Source organism: Nicrophorus vespilloides, unplaced genomic scaffold (genome assembly GCF_001412225.1).
Source record: "Nicrophorus vespilloides isolate i.1.1-1 unplaced genomic scaffold, Nicve_v1.0, whole genome shotgun sequence".
Lineage (NCBI taxonomy): Eukaryota > Metazoa > Arthropoda > Insecta > Coleoptera > Silphidae > Nicrophorus > Nicrophorus vespilloides.
In genome coordinates this window covers 85113-101041 of record NW_017100102.1, presented here as the reverse complement: position 1 = coordinate 101041, position 15929 = coordinate 85113, and the positions used below count along the sequence as shown (strand labels likewise).

At 32.7% G+C, this 15929-nt stretch overlaps 3 protein-coding genes across 4 annotated transcripts; 1 reads left to right on the top strand and 2 right to left on the bottom strand.

The window, feature by feature from the left end:
* Nucleotides 1-408: 408 nt before the first annotated feature.
* On the bottom strand, nucleotides 409-4455 carry LOC108568133 (protein inturned). Its single transcript, XM_017929066.1, has 7 exons — nucleotides 4171-4455; nucleotides 2065-3340; nucleotides 1737-2012; nucleotides 1165-1686; nucleotides 838-1107; nucleotides 646-785; nucleotides 409-594 (listed from the first exon to the last, which is right to left on the bottom strand). The coding sequence occupies exons 1-7, from the start codon at nucleotides 4302-4304 to the stop codon at nucleotides 480-482; spliced, it is 2733 nt and encodes a 910-aa protein (XP_017784555.1). The 5' UTR covers nucleotides 4305-4455; the 3' UTR covers nucleotides 409-479.
* Nucleotides 3972-4721, top strand: LOC108568136 (putative SERF-like protein). Its single transcript, XM_017929068.1, has 2 exons — nucleotides 3972-4118; nucleotides 4462-4721. Exon 2 carries the CDS (start codon nucleotides 4467-4469, stop codon nucleotides 4653-4655), a length of 189 nt encoding a protein of 62 aa, XP_017784557.1. The 5' UTR covers nucleotides 3972-4118; nucleotides 4462-4466; the 3' UTR covers nucleotides 4656-4721.
* A 1949-nt stretch (nucleotides 4722-6670) lies between these two features.
* On the bottom strand, nucleotides 6671-14018 carry LOC108568142 (putative inhibitor of apoptosis). Of its 2 annotated transcripts, none has more exons than XM_017929078.1 (2): nucleotides 13935-14018; nucleotides 6671-8056 (listed from the first exon to the last, which is right to left on the bottom strand). In XM_017929078.1, the coding sequence occupies exon 2, from the start codon at nucleotides 8002-8004 to the stop codon at nucleotides 6955-6957; it is 1050 nt and encodes a 349-aa protein (XP_017784567.1). In that variant the 5' UTR covers nucleotides 8005-8056; nucleotides 13935-14018; the 3' UTR covers nucleotides 6671-6954. The 2 variants fall into 2 exon arrangements, with proteins under 2 accessions (XP_017784567.1, XP_017784566.1); XM_017929077.1 differs by lacking the exon at nucleotides 13935-14018 and adding an exon at nucleotides 9202-9429.
* Nucleotides 14019-15929: the final 1911 nt, after the last annotated feature.

The window sequence follows — 15929 nt, the reverse complement described above, 5'->3', positions numbered from 1 at the left end:
TATTATAACTATTTTTTGTTTTTCTAAAAATATACTATAATTCAATATAATCGATATTTGTATACTAAATTTCTTCCTAATTTTGTTCATTGTAATCTTTTTAAATACTTTGAATTAAAATACATTTTACATTTGTAAGAAAATCTTTTACAAATTATCTTTCAGAAATAATTTTATAATTGTCATGTGTATAGTTCAAATAGATTATGTTTATTGATTTATTCATAAAAAAATCCTAACAGTCAATATAAAAATGTTAGGAAGAATATTAATTTAATTGCAAATAACTGATATATCAATAATTTTGGAAATTCATTCAATTCTTAATGTAATTTTCCATTATTGTAAAATATAATGGAATGGTAGAATAAAGCTATTAATTGTATTATTTAATTAATATATAAAAAATATATTGTCTATAAATAATAATAATTATATTAGATTAAGTGGACGGAATTTTGCATTGCAAGCAAAATTATTTATTGAACAATCATGGAAATTCCCAGTTTGAAAGCGATTTCAACTAAATTTTGTGGAACTGAGTCTTTATAGCAAACGTAAATTTCTCTTGGATGTGGCATATGAAATAATCTCCTAAAAAATAATCACAATTACATTTGTTAAATATCTTCTTATATTTCATACCCAATAACCCAGAAAGTGTGTTTGCAGGTCTTCCGAGCATTGTCATCTAAATAATCTGTCTCAAAAAGTACGCCATATTCTTTAATGGCAATTAAACTTTTATTCATTACTGAGTTTGCCATATCTTGCGGTGTAAGATTCTTAAAGCAAATATTATGAATTTATAGATGTAAAATTAAATTATGGTACTACCTTAAATCTCAGAGTATTTTCAAATAGTTTGTGTATGTGTTGACAACTTTCACGAAAGTTACTCAAAACGCTATCCAGTGTATTCGAATTAACTGTACACTCGGGAGGACTTAGAAAAATTCCTTCAGTAGAATCTAAATGAACGTAATGGTATAAAACCAGTTCTTTTCCTGCAGTTAACTGCATTGGCTGTATGTCTCCAGTATCATTCAACAAAGACTGTCTCAATTCAGATAAATCATAGCTACTCATACTTATTTGGCTTCCATCCTATAAAAAATAGTAAATATATAAAAAGATAACTTAATTAAATAAAAATGTATTTACTCTGTAATCATCAATATCGGAGTCGTCATCATCTGATCCATCGAAATTATTCCGATTTTTTTCTCTTAGAGCTCGTCTTCCTAATACAGGTTCATCACTTACTTCACTTCGTTCACTGTACCCACCTTGACTTATAGAATCTTCTGATACCAGTTCAGAATCATCAGGGATCGAAAATAATGATCCACTTTGAGTTAAGGGTCCTTGATCAGAACTGCGACGTTTTAGAATGGAAGTCACTTCTTGTTTCTTATTTTGCATGTTGACGGGTGTACTTATAGGTGAATTTGATTTGTTAAAAAAGAAATCTGTTTTCTTTTTAACATTGGTTGGAGCTTGCGGGACCGTCACTTGCGTTCCAGGATTGCTGCATGTCCATCTTTCAGCAAGTTCCGAAATACCCAGTTCCTTCAGATGTGCCAAAGTCGCCTGAGCTTCTTCCACGTAAAATGCATCAGGAGGTAGATTATCCTCAGCGGGCTCTGTGCAACCGCCGGCTTCCATAACTACAACTAAAAGGTCCTGAGAAATATTAGATGTGTTATTTAAGAAAAATACCGAAATCAGTTTACTTTTCCAGCTCCAACTATTAACAAATATCTTCGTGAGTCCGAAGGGACGATAACATCTTCAATTCTGTTACAGGAATAAGGGAAACATTCTCGCCAATGTATCATTGAACGCAGTGGTTCAGTTCGAGATAAATGAAAGAGACCTTGTTGACGGCAATAGCAATTAACATCTACTAAATCGCCGTGGATTAAATGTGATGCCAAAAGATATCCAGAATGGTAGAGAGCGCTGCCGAGTATAGTGAAAAGCCTTTGACAATCTAAAGGATCTTCATTCTAAAATAAAATAGTCTTTGATTCATGTCTCAGTTTCTTTTATACAACATACCCATTCCCTATAATCCGAAGCCTCCAATTCCGTTAATGCATCATCAATTTGCATTTGCGCCTCATTCGGTAAAATTATATGATGAGCCATAGGTAAAAGTTCCTCGAACTGGTAAGGTGCTTGAGTATTCGCCTTGTTCTTAAAATTGCTTAAGACAATGCTTTGTTCCGCTTTCGACCAAAGTCCGCTTGACAGGATTCTGGCGAAAAATCGCGAAAAAAAGTGATCCAACTCTGAAGTATTCTGCTCCGTAAAACATTTGTCTATTGATTCGTAAATAAATACAAGCATTCTGACAATTTCGTCATTAACTAAAACGATTTCTTTCGCTGTTAGTCGATTGTCGGGTAGCATCAGAAACAGTATTTTCGAGTCTATGATATTATAAACTACATGAGCCAATCGTTTATCGATTTGAACAGTAGTTACTAGAGGTTTCGTTTTAGTGATTTCATCGATCAAATGGGAGATCGTTATGAAGACACCTCGACATAAGCAGAGAGTGTTCTTCGCTAAAGGCGTAGGGTAACAGTAAAGAACACCTTGAAATTCTGGCCCGTTTTCGCTAAGGATTTCTGTGTCTAAATATAAAATGCCCACGGGTTGGTCCAACAGTAAATTTAATAATTCCTCATTAGTACTTCCAGTCAACGATTTAACAAAATTACTTTGGTTGCTCAGCTCGTTGCTTGGGGGTTGCTTAGTTACTTCAACCCCAGTAACTCTTTGCAACGTCAAATCAACAGCCTCGTGACCACTCAATTGGTTTAAAATTGTATTCAAATTATGCACATTAACATCAATATTATTCACGGATTTTAACCAATCTCCTATTTTAATGCTTTTATCATGTTCGCTATCAGGAGTAAAGCCTGATACCATAACGCGGTTTCCATCAGTGAATGTACCAACGATAATTCCAAGCATTGTCTCCACCAATTTCACCCTCCTGCCCAATTTAAATTTAACTCCTTCTTCATTGACTCTAACGGTGACCACCTTTATTTCGCCGTCACCGGAATCATGGAACGTCACTTTGTTTTCCTGAGAGGATTCATGTTTCATAACACGTTTACTACGTCTTTTGCTCTCCCGTCTCCTAATCAATCGAAGGAATTTGCTTCTGGTACTTTTACGTGTTTGGTTTTTAACCAGAGGAGGCTTTACGTTGCTGCTGCTTTCCGTATCAACGTGTGTTTGAGTTACCGAAGGATGGCAATCAATAAAAAGCAATTGACCACTTTCATCAATTGATGACTCCCATTCAGGAACCGAACTGAAAAGAAATTAAAGATTTTAGGATTTAGAATAAACATCTACAAAGGCTTTTAAATAGGAAAAATATATAAAAATATTTGATACTAATACTACAATATTGACGAAATAATATAAATGTTGCAGCAAATAATGGTAAATATAATTCCTTTTATTGAATTAATTATATTATGTGCAAATCTCAGTAATTATAAGAAAGAATTTAAAGAAAGTGCAAATTAGGTTTTTTAGTTCCTGGAATTCAGTTAAATAAATATTAATTACAATGTAGAGTTGGATCTATATCCATATAGATTCTATTGAATTAGAAATATGTGATTTGCATTCATATGGATATGTAAATTGTGTCAATAGAATGGCCAATTTTAGAATCTTATTATTAACACCTGCGACGCCTACAACTTTAGCCAATTATCCAAGAATGTCGATGTTCTTCAAATATATATATTTTATTACAATATTGAAGCGCCCTCTACGCGATATGATTACACAATTTTAAGGAATGATTTATATACAATTTATTGAACCCGAGAGTAAATAACGATTTCTACTTTGTTGTTGTGGAATAGATGTAAATCTGAATATAAATATTAAGAAAAATTAGTTGTACAAGTTGCATAAGAATTTGGTTAGACAGTTGCCAGCATTGCGAAGGCCATTGTACTCTAAAGGAGACATCGCTCGGACGAAACATACTTATTGTGATTGTTGCAGCGGCAAGAATTATCGGTTTTCAAAGGGATTCGTCGAAATTATCAGTTACTAAAGGAGTCATACAAGTGAGTACAAATATCAGTATAAATAAGGGTTTGTTGCCACAACCAAATTTACCTGTCAGTGTCTGAATAGTAAGAACTGCAATCCGACGACACCTCAGACCATTCCTCCTCGGATACACTTTGCTCCTGTTCGTGGCTATGATTCCTGTCCCTAGGGTGTTGTAGTAGATATTGTTCTTCCTCCATAGTCACTTTACTGCTTCAGCTCTGTGCGAACTGTAAAAAACAATGAACATTCTTTGTTTACAACACCCTGTGCGCCATATTTAGCATGTGTTTAACTTTCCTCGTTGCCATCTTTAGGCATCTCGAACAACTTCAAAGACATTTTTCTTTTTTACAGGTAAAATGACTCGCGGCAATCAAAGAGACTTGGCCAGGGCCAAAAACATGAAGAAACAACAAGAATTGAATAAGAGCAAGCAGTCAACAGATGGATTAACGTTGACACAACGTAAAGAGCGAGACGCCCAGGTTATGAGGGACAAACAGATAAAGAAAGAAATGGAAAAAGAGAAATCAAAGAATAAATCCTAATTAGTTTCGTTTCTAAGTATGTTTCTTTCTTTTATTTACATAACAATATAACGCTACCCCTTCGAATTATTATGTACATTTTACATTAATTTAGGATTTATAATATGCCTGAATGCAAAGTTCAGTTGCAAAATAAACTTTGTTTATTTTATTTTTCATTTTATTACACTGTAATTAGTTTTAAATTGTGAAAGTTAAAAGAATACATTTCCAAACATATGTATTTAAAGTTAGATTAGATTCATTACTAAATCTGTTATTTCAATAAAACTTAATGATTATAACATTCAATGCAAGCAAATGGAGTTCTGAAAGTATTATTGTGGTCTAGTCTAATAATAAAGGAAATATATATTTTTAACATATTTCAGAATCAAAAGATTCTTATATTTTGGAACTAGACATCCGGCTGATAGACTGATTACTTACAACTTCAAATATCGAACAACAAAATTTAACAGATTTTTATTGTAAATTTATTTATTAAAACAAGAATATAAAATAAGTTTTTAAAAATTATATATTTTTTCTTCATACACATGTTTATTTAAATATTTAACAGTAATTTTAGGAAATACAGTAGAGAAAATTTCAACTAAATATTATATTCATTAAAAAAACTGCTATACCATTACACAACCACAAATTTTAGTTGAAAGTCTACAATTATTGCTTACATGACAATAAAAATTAGAGGGTAAAATAAATAATATCACAATTTTTTTCATAACAATTTGATCACAAAATATTAAAAAAATACATGTACATCTAATAATAGTTTATTCATATACTAAATAAAGAGATTCTAGCAAGAAATTTTTACGTTTACTAATAATATCAATTAAAGTGATGAGAAGGTTTGTAAAAAATAACGTATTATACTTTAAATTGACTCAGTTTTCATTTCAATAGCTCACTCTGAATGATCTTTAAAAAACAAAGATATCGGACACATTTTAGTGCAAAATATATTGTACTAACCTGTGATACCACTGAAGTACAACGGTTTCCAATTACTACTTATCCATATCCACAAATATATTTGCACCATGTTTTATGTGATCTTTAGCATTTAAGTAATGCTGGTGACATACCTCAATTAAGGAAAATTGTATAAAAATAGCCTTTACTGAATTTCAATTTTACTTTAATCACGAAAACAATTATTTGTAACGGGATATATCACTTTTTCAATAACGGATTATCCATTACTCCGTTTATATTTTGAAATACCGAATATAGTGCAGATTACAAATATTGTCTTTTATCGATATGTCTAAATCAATATACGCTGACTATAGATGATATATGCATTATTTAACGTTTTGAAATATAATTTTATACCGTAAATAATTGAAAATTAGTTTAATGTTATTATAATTGCAAGGATGAAAAGGAATTACGTGTAAAATGTTACAGACTAATAAATGTTTTGATTTAAATTGATTTATTCAGACTTTGCTGTAGTCTAAATCTATAAATGTAGGATTATATATTTTTATTATATGAATGTAATATTTATGATTTATATAATTGTAATGTTCAATGAATCAAATACAATTTGTAAATGTACTCTGTGTTGCATTTGCCAATCTAAATTACGTTTATTTCTAATAGTTTATAAAGTGATATATACATACGTATATACAAATAGATATTAGATATGTGATTACATATGTTTTAGTAATCATGATTATAACAAATATAAAAACTATAATATATTTATATATACAAGCAGGGCTACAGATAAATGCATTCATGCAAAAGACATTTGCTCTTTTTTGAATTATATGTTCCTGAGCCCCATACACAAACATTAAAAAAAAACCTAAAAGTAAAAATCTTAACATACATATCTACAATAAAAATTAAATCAAATATAAATAAATAAATAAATACAAGTTAATAAAACAAATATATTCAGATTAATAAAAAAATAAATGTAATTTTATTTATGTTTATATCATAAGTTTGTAATAAACAAAATTGTACAATATTTAAAATTAATTGTTTGTACTTGAAAACTTATTAAATTCAATTTCTATAATTTTTTCATGTAAAAAAATATTTTATTTCCCTCGTCAAAACTTTTGTATCAGATTATTTTGAGGCAGATTTTTAATATTTTTTTTAATATTTGTGTCACAAAACTGGGGAAAATGGAAGACTAATTCACGATATTAATTAATGTACAAAATGTGAAATGCTGTTTTTAAATGTTATCATTGACTAGAACTATTGTATAGAAACAAATTTAAAAGTTGTATAACATCGATGGTGAGATGTCGATAATTGCAAGTTATGTGAAGAAAGTTTTCAATGTTGCTTTCAATGTTTGTCTGCAGATCGGGCATTTGCTCTGGCCCGGCGCACAACTTACGCAACATACCAAATGTCCACATGGCAAAAACGCCACACCAATCTCCTGCGCCAAGCAGACTTTACACAGTTTTGTCTCGTCTGCAATTTCTTTGGTTGGTTTCAGTTCGGCTACATTGCATTTATCTTTGAGAGCCTCTGCCGTAGTCGAATCACTAGATGTGGTAGGAACACTTACATCAGCAGCCTCAGCTTGCTCGCCACTAGCATTCGAATCATTGGAGGCATTTGCAATGAATTCTGGCGACTTATGCAGCCTTAAATATGAACAATTCGGGTTCCATTTGGCGTGCTGATCCCACGGATCATCGTTCGGCTCCCAAAAATTCAAACCGTTACCGCAAAAGAAGCAAATCGTTCTGTCGCTTTCACCGGTGTAGAAAAAGCCGGCTTCCGCCATTTCAGCAGGCTTCTGCTTCATGGATATTGGCCAATGGAGATAAGTTTTAAACCTCTGTTCATAGGTGACGTAATTTGGGAATTTTGGGCTTTGATTTATATTAATTCCTAATTTACTAAGCGAACGTCTGCTCTCTGGGTATGCGTTGGGACACAATTTGATACCAAATTTACCGCAGGTGTCTTCTCCGGGTTGTATATTTGCAGCTGAACTGTCGCATTCCAAGCCTTCGCTGTGGTCCATCTTAATGTTTCCACATTCCTGGTTATTCAGCAGTGGACAGATCGGTGAGTATTTCATGTGGTCATTTTTTGGTATATCTCCACGTTCCCATTTACTGATCTCGAGGTTGCAGAAAGCGCACCTCACCACGTCTTGGATCTGGGTGTAATAGAAACCGTTGGCCGCTAGTTCCCTTGGTTGTATGAAGCTGAGTGGCCAGTTTTTAAAGGACTGCAGGCGATTCTCTTCGCTCCGCATTGGCCTTCCATTGTCCGCCACGACTCTATTGTGATTGACTATATTTGCAGGAATCGCATAATCAAGGGGTAATCGCAAAACATTTGTCATCGTCAACACTCTTCTTCCAATATTCACAGCAAAACCTTACGTGCTTCACAATCTGTAACAAATTATAAAAAAAGTATAAGCATCATCATTTTGTTGACGTTAAAAAAATGCATGCGAAATTGTTTATTGTGAAACATAACAAAAGCTAGTTTTGATTTCAATTAAAACATTCATTACTTCTTAGTTCATTTGGTGGCCTACAATAATCACCAGAGTTCACTCAAATAATTGTTTTTTTTTTGTGTATTTATTATTCAATTACTTATTTCATTACGAATAATTTGGAATAGACCTATTAAATAATAATGGATTTGTCGAGACAAAATAATATTTTATAAACTTGTGTTTCGCTTTTGAGTCACTGCTGCTCCATGTAGAAGCGAGACGTAGCTATATTATAAAATCATTCACGACTTGGAACATTCCATTCTCTCCCATTCCCCGTAAGCCCCTTGAGGACGAGAGAGCTGCCCTACCACATTCCACAGAGATCGCATCAATGACCGAACGCCGGATACAACAAAAAAAAAAAGAAAAGAGAAAAAGAACGCAATGAATTCCACTCTGCGTAGAGTGCGAGGGAGAGAGAGAGAGAGAGGGAAGGAGGGTCAGACTGGATGTTTGTTGGGCAACCATCCTGGGAACTATTCAACAACAAAACGCATGTTTTTTGTTTTGCTACGGCAGCGCCAGTAACAAAAAAAAATCAATATTATGAATAGACGCAATCATCAGTGGTTTTGACCGATGGTTTTTTTTTTGCGCGTGTATTGTCTCTGTTGCTATGGAATAAGTCTATGGTAGATGGATATAGGAATTTTCTTTCGTTTTTAGATTCCATTCATGGAGCACGATTAACGGAGGATTTCCAGCGCTCCACGGATGGACCAATGGAGACCCGAGACATTCCATTCTCCGCCATATTTCCGCTCGCGAAACTACTAGACTTCATTTATTTATTTTAATGGTCAGAATCGTCCACAGCTAAGTAAAACGTTGGTTTATAACCAAACGACCCGTGTGGGCTGATTGTGATTCCATATGCTTTTCCTACCGCGATTAGATTACAAGAATTCATTTGGTGATATTTTAACTGTACGCAACTACAAAAATACCCATAACCGCAATAACAAATTAGAGCGAAAATAAAATAACGAAATGTAAAAAAAATAAAATAAAAATACAGGCGATCTATACCTTATTTGCAGCTGTTGTCAACGCGCGCACAATATCGTGGCCCAATTTTGTCTGCTTTCCAAATTCACTCGAAAGTATACTTTTTATATTTCGTTTATCAATGCCAACGTATGTTGTTTACTTTTTATAATTTAAATAAATATAAATATACATGTGTATATTTATTTACACGAGTACTGCTCACATAACCCCGCAACAAGACTCAACCCAACCCACAACCTCGCTACACAAGAATCTGAGAGAAACTGGAATGCTGACGATACACGATCGTCGTCAAGCCGGATACACATGCGCGCTATTCCAACGAAACTACCAACTGTCGTAGTAGGTAAGAACGAATCACATCAAGGATACTGCTTATTCGAGCTATGTTCAGTACAGCTAGTGTGCACCCAGCTTTGTGTATTCACCAATCGTTGGGTGTTTCCAACGCTTTACTTTCCCGAGACATAACATTCTCATGGCTACATATACAGAGTGTTAAACATTTAAAAAAATAATAAAATTTAAAAACAATAACATTACATAATTTTTAGGTTATAAATTTTACATTTCTTGAAGTGCGACATCAAAGAACAATTAATCACAATATAACCAAATTTCTTTTTTTTTTAAATTTAGAAACATATTATTTGAAATTTACGATCCTTTACATTTCAAATGTTGTTTAAATGTATTGTTGTCAACACGTTTTATATTTACTAACGCATTGTTTCTAAGATTTATGACATTTTCTTTACTGCTTTTTGCAATTATGTTAGATAATATACTTCCGCACAAAACGCGATTTAAAACATTGATTATTGTTGATATTTACGCGTTCCCGCTTCCTGCGGAATAAGCAAAGATATGAACTTTGGATGTAATGAATGAACCGAACTGATAAGTGAATAACAATTGTATTCAATTTATATATTGTTTGTTTTTGAAAATATAAAATATTTTTCACAGTTGGCACCAACGACGCCTTTTCCCAGTGCAGAAGCACTAATTCCTCAGCTCGCGACCTCGCCGTGGCCGACGAGTTCCCCTCCTCAAAGCAATCTAAAGTTGCGTTGGACAACGTTGCCACATTGTCGCTCTCCTAGGCGTTAAAATGCCTCACAGAGAATACTGGTTCTCTGTCTTTCGATTACTTTTTTCGCCTCCGCTATCTCTTTCTAAGCTCTTTCCGGTCCCGCCGCCTTTTAATTTTCTCCCGCATTAAAATTGAACTCAATGAAAAACGATCCGAACCAATCTAATTTCGATTCTAATCTTGCGCATCGGTCGGCCTTTACACCAAACTGGCAATGCCGCCGCATTGTCTTGACGAGGGGAATTTGCAATTGATTCTATTTTCCTGGGAATTTCTACTAGTCTAGCCATTATACAGGGTGGTCGTTCCTTGCAATTCTCTTCGGAAAATGATTATTTTATTTATATTTTAATCATGTTTTCTTTATAAAAAGAAATATATTAAACTTTAATCAATGGAGGTTATTGAACAACGTGACTTTCGCTCAAGGTTCACTAGCTTAAACAACAAACTTCTACATCGATACGATCAATCCAATAAAATTATCATTTACAATGATATCTATAATAATTTAAAGCACAAAATATTAATTTTTATTTACTATAAACATTCATAAATGTAGATTGGTTATCTACTAAAATTAAATGTGTAACATATTGCAAACAAAATGATAAATTATTGCATTTATTTATCTGTTTATGTATGCCTCTTAGCAAAAAAATAATATTTCTTAAATTAAATAAAATTAACAGAAAAGAAACAAACAAGAGTTTGCTCCCGTTGCCAACATAAATCCTTATACTAATATTTGTACATTGTAAAAACAGAAACAATCAAACTAATAAATATAAACATTGCAGACGGCACAAAAATGAAAGTTAACTCTTTATGCTTACATATCACGTAAAAGGTTTTGATTAAATATTGGATGAAACTGCATTCAACCCGATGTCATGGAACTTACTTATTATTGAAAATACGTTGTTTGGGTCTTATCTATATACTTGTTATCATAATATATCTTGTTTTTTTTCAGTGAAATACGTTAATTTCAATATTCTTAGAACGCCGGGTGGCGTCTATCTTTCACAGCTTACGAAATAATATGGAACGTTTGGCGCGGTGGATGAGACGACGTCTGCAGATATCAATTTCGCAGACTTCCGCATCGCTGCTTTTTTATGAATTAACTACCTAATTGAATTTAACGAAGAGTACTGCATTTAATCTAAAATCGTCGTAAAATTAAATATATTTTGATTATTTGCTGTGAGCAAAACTTCCTTAAATTTTGAGTCGATACGAAAATGTGTTATGTAAAAATAATATTTGCATTTTTATGCTAATAGAAATGAAATAAATTCGAATCATAGTTTTGCATTAAATGAACATATAATCAAAAACAATACTGTGTAATTGTTTTTTTTTAATGAGCACTGGTAAAATTCCGTACGTTTACGAATCTATTGTCTAATGGTTTGGGTACCACCAAAACCTGTTTCATTGTTTCACATTGTTTTCACTTTAAACAATCTTCTTCGTGAACAGTAATTTTGAAGGATACCTATTGAAACAGTGATCGTTTCGTCGAGGGTCACGTGCGACTTGGCTGTTCTGTTATTTGGGAGATGATAAATTTCGCAGATGACCTCATTTGTAACAGAGCAAAAGAGAAGACGACGCAGAAGCAGCATGTAGCAATAATGATGGTCAGAGGATTTCGATTTGCTCAATACGAAGAGCGCCTTTCATGAGGCCGCCTGGTAATTGCGATGAGTTATTCGGGGCGTCGTTGTTGTTATTGTTATCATAAGACGAGGTAAGAGTAGAACGAAGACTTGTTGCCACCTACATCGTTTTTGGTCCCACGGTTTTCTTATTATATTATTTACCTCGCCCACCCGATCAACGGCGAAACAATACAAGAATACAGTGCGATGGTAATTACATGCTGAAAATTATGTCGCACACCACTTTTGCATTCTGTAAAAAAAAGAAGTAACTGAAAGCAAATCATTTCATTTATTCTTTTTCATTCATCATACAAATATATTATGTAGTTATCTCATGTAAAGCGAAATAATACGAACTGAAGGTTCAAGGACACCTAACGAATTTAACTTTGAATGTATTTATTCAATTATACAGTATTCAATATTTATAAAGCATTAAAAAAATCACCAACGACAAACTTTACATACGATCCTGAAAAAAAAAAAAACGTTGCAATTCCGGTTAACCGTGAATGTTACGCCGGTCGGTACACGGTAATTTTGTTCTTCCCTCTGCCCGCCTTTCCAGTTTCCTCTCGATATAATTATGAGAAAATGGCATGAATGAAAAACACCTTCTTACTCGATTAGATTATCATTGACTTCTTGTTATGCGTCATGAGCCATTCACATAAAGAATGTTTTTCAATGTCGTTGCAATGCAAATGTGCAACCTTTATCCTACATAAGCTGGGCGAAAGCAAACATACGAGTAAACATACTGCTCGAAGGAGCAGGAAAAAAAGGAGTGTGCAAAACTCTTTGTGGTCTCGGGTATTTTTAGGCGAACGGTCCGTGACCAAAAACACTGTCACTGGATAAACAATGGAAATGGAACATTTTAACGTACATCAACAACTCTAAATGCGAGTTTGCGACATTTGCATATGCGATTTTGTTTTCTTTTGCATTCTCGATCGAGATTAGAGTGTAACATCAAACAAGGATTTGTAAGCTGATAATATATTTATATTTCGAGGTTACTTACACAAACGTATAAATACGTATAAATATGTGTGTGTATATATTGTTTACATGCTGACTTGTGGGAAACTCACGACATCCTGATTCCCAGAAAACCTTAACTCTTGAGTAAAATTAATTACCGTTTTGATAAGATGTTATTACGTCGCGATGTACAATGCTTGGTAAATAGAAAATCTCGAGCAATGTTTTTGTTTTGTTTTGCTACTTTATGATATTGTTTTAATATTTCGCACAATCGACTATTAAATAAAACTTGTCCTTCAATAACTTACAAACAAAATACAATTTCTAATAATACATTTCATCAGCTTTATCAGTTATTTTGTGAGTAAAATTACTTCATAATTATCAATTAAAAAAAGTTATATTCAAATTTTGTACACTTTGTTAACTTTTTGACCACGGCAACGAAATCCTTTCTGCAATAAATTAAATATTTTTTTGTTAATAACAAGTAAAATCAAATCATTAGAAAATATATTATTGATGGTCTATACCGCTTTATAGAACAAAATATGTTATTTTTAATATTTTATTAAATTGAAATGTGGGTCTTTAATGATCTTTCTTTAAGAGTGAGAACCATAAAGGAATTCGGTTTGCTCACGTCGACAATTTCCAATCGTTGTGTAGAAAGTGCGCTGCACGTAGTTTCAAAAACTTTCTGACTTGATGCAATTGCAGTTTTCGCAATTGCCGTTCCAACATTTGCGTTCGAAGGTGTTGAGAAATGATCTTGTGAAAAATGGTTATTTAAATATTTATAAATAAACAAAAGGTGGATGCACAGCGCTGCAGCAAGGACGACTGCATTCAAGTGTGGCCTTTTCGGGAGCGGACGTTTCCATGCAAATTGCCGTATATTAATAATTTTAAAAGTACTAATAATTATTGCGAACGGTAACTATGTATAAATCGAATAAATCCTTGAATAGGGAATGAGCGGCAGTACTTACGTAAAATGCTGGATACGTGCTGGTAATACAATTGTCCTTTTTCGCGTGTACACTTATTTTTTTTTTGCAGGATCAGTGGATGCGCTGGGAAGTAGTACCATATGTGGAGAATATAATATTAGTGGTCTGTACTCGGCTGGGTTTGACTGTGCAAGTGCGCGGAGTTTCCCGTTGCAGACTGCTCTTCCTCCACAAGCGTAAATAGTGGACAAAGGTGGCGTGCCCTCAGCCACAATAAGAAAAAATCAGCTATGCATCCATATGTAGCATTAAAAACAATTACAAGATTATTTAGATCGGTGTTCAATGAATTATTATATATATCATCAATTACATTTATGAAAAGAATAACCAAACTATAAAATAATTAAATACAAATTATTAATTTAGACGAAACGATTTCCGAGATTTTAAAAGAATCAATAATAAATTCATTGAATTGTTTGTTTTATTTTATTATCAATTTAAAAAACTGAAATTCTTGAAGAGCACATTCTAAATATTTCTCAATATCCAATATTTAGAGTAAGAACACAAAAAGAAAAAGAACATATCCTAAATATTGCTCAATATAAAATATCTAGAATATTGTTTATTCGAGATAATCTTATTATAAAAATACTTATTTATTATTCTTCATGTTGATACAGTAAAATACAGTAATAATAAATAGTAAAATGCTGTTTGAGGTGTGGACACGATTTTATTGCTACGCCACTGTGCGGATAGCTCTCTCACTCTCTCTGATCCTTTCAAGCCGGTCTCCTCTCCGCCTTACCTGTTGAATTCTTCAGCCTACGTCTTATGAATCATAGTAGAAGTGAAGTACGCGGGCAGCGGAGGTTATTTAATTCATGAATCCAGAGAGATCTCAACTCTATGTGCCCATCGAGTACTACCAGTTCTCATAGACTGGAGACGCCGGAGAACGAAATTATGAAATACATATTTTAAAAGGACAGGAAGTGCTCGGAAAGCACGCACAATTTCATACATGATGAGAAAGTACGCTCTCACACGTCTCTCGTTATACATTATACCTTTTGTAGGTTGTCGCTTTTTTCTATCTTTGAAGTTTAATAGTCGTCGAATTACAGACGCTCAGTTCACGCAGTAGAAGAAAACGTCATTAATACGATTATGGCCAACACAACTGTCCTTTGTAGTTACTATTTTCATTGAGCGATTTAAATGTGGCCAAGGTCACGAAACCCCCTTTTTATATAATAAAAAAATCGTAAATTCGTGTTCTTCCAAACCAATGAAACAATAATTCATATTGGTTTGGAGTACGAATATAAATTAGAATTTTCTTAGTTGTTATTAATGAGCATTAACAACTGTAATTAAATTTTACACAGTTTCCACATTATGCACATTACAGTGGCTTAGTTAAAGAGCGTTGTGGGAAAACATAAAGATAATAGAGATTTACTTCTTTTTCTAATGTATAGAAATAATTGAATACAATTCTATTCTATTATGGAAAAAACGTCAATTGTTATTAATTATATTTATTAATAATAATGTTACAACAAAAGTAATTTTATCGTTACCTGTTATTATTAGTTAACAATTAAATTGACCTTTATTATTTAAATTGTTTAGATAATAATATTTATATTATTACTTATTTGATTATATGTATAAAAAGAAAATTAGTAAAATAATCACTTTACGCCAGATTTATACATAAAAAATAATATAATTGTTGATTTCTAAATGCATTATGTTCTTGTTGGCATAAACTCAGACATTCTTTAAAAATTGTATGCTTTAGCAGTTTGAAACTGAAGTAGGGTGTTCACATTATTAATGATAGTTCAAGGTTAGAACACCGTTACGTGAGGTTTCCTCGTAGCCCAACATGAATGGCCCTAAAATATTTCTTCAATAGGAATTCACATTAACTTAAACCTTTCACATGTTGATTATTTAATTCATTAGAATGTCAACAATAATATGTTTATTCAATTTTGTTAATATATTTTTTAG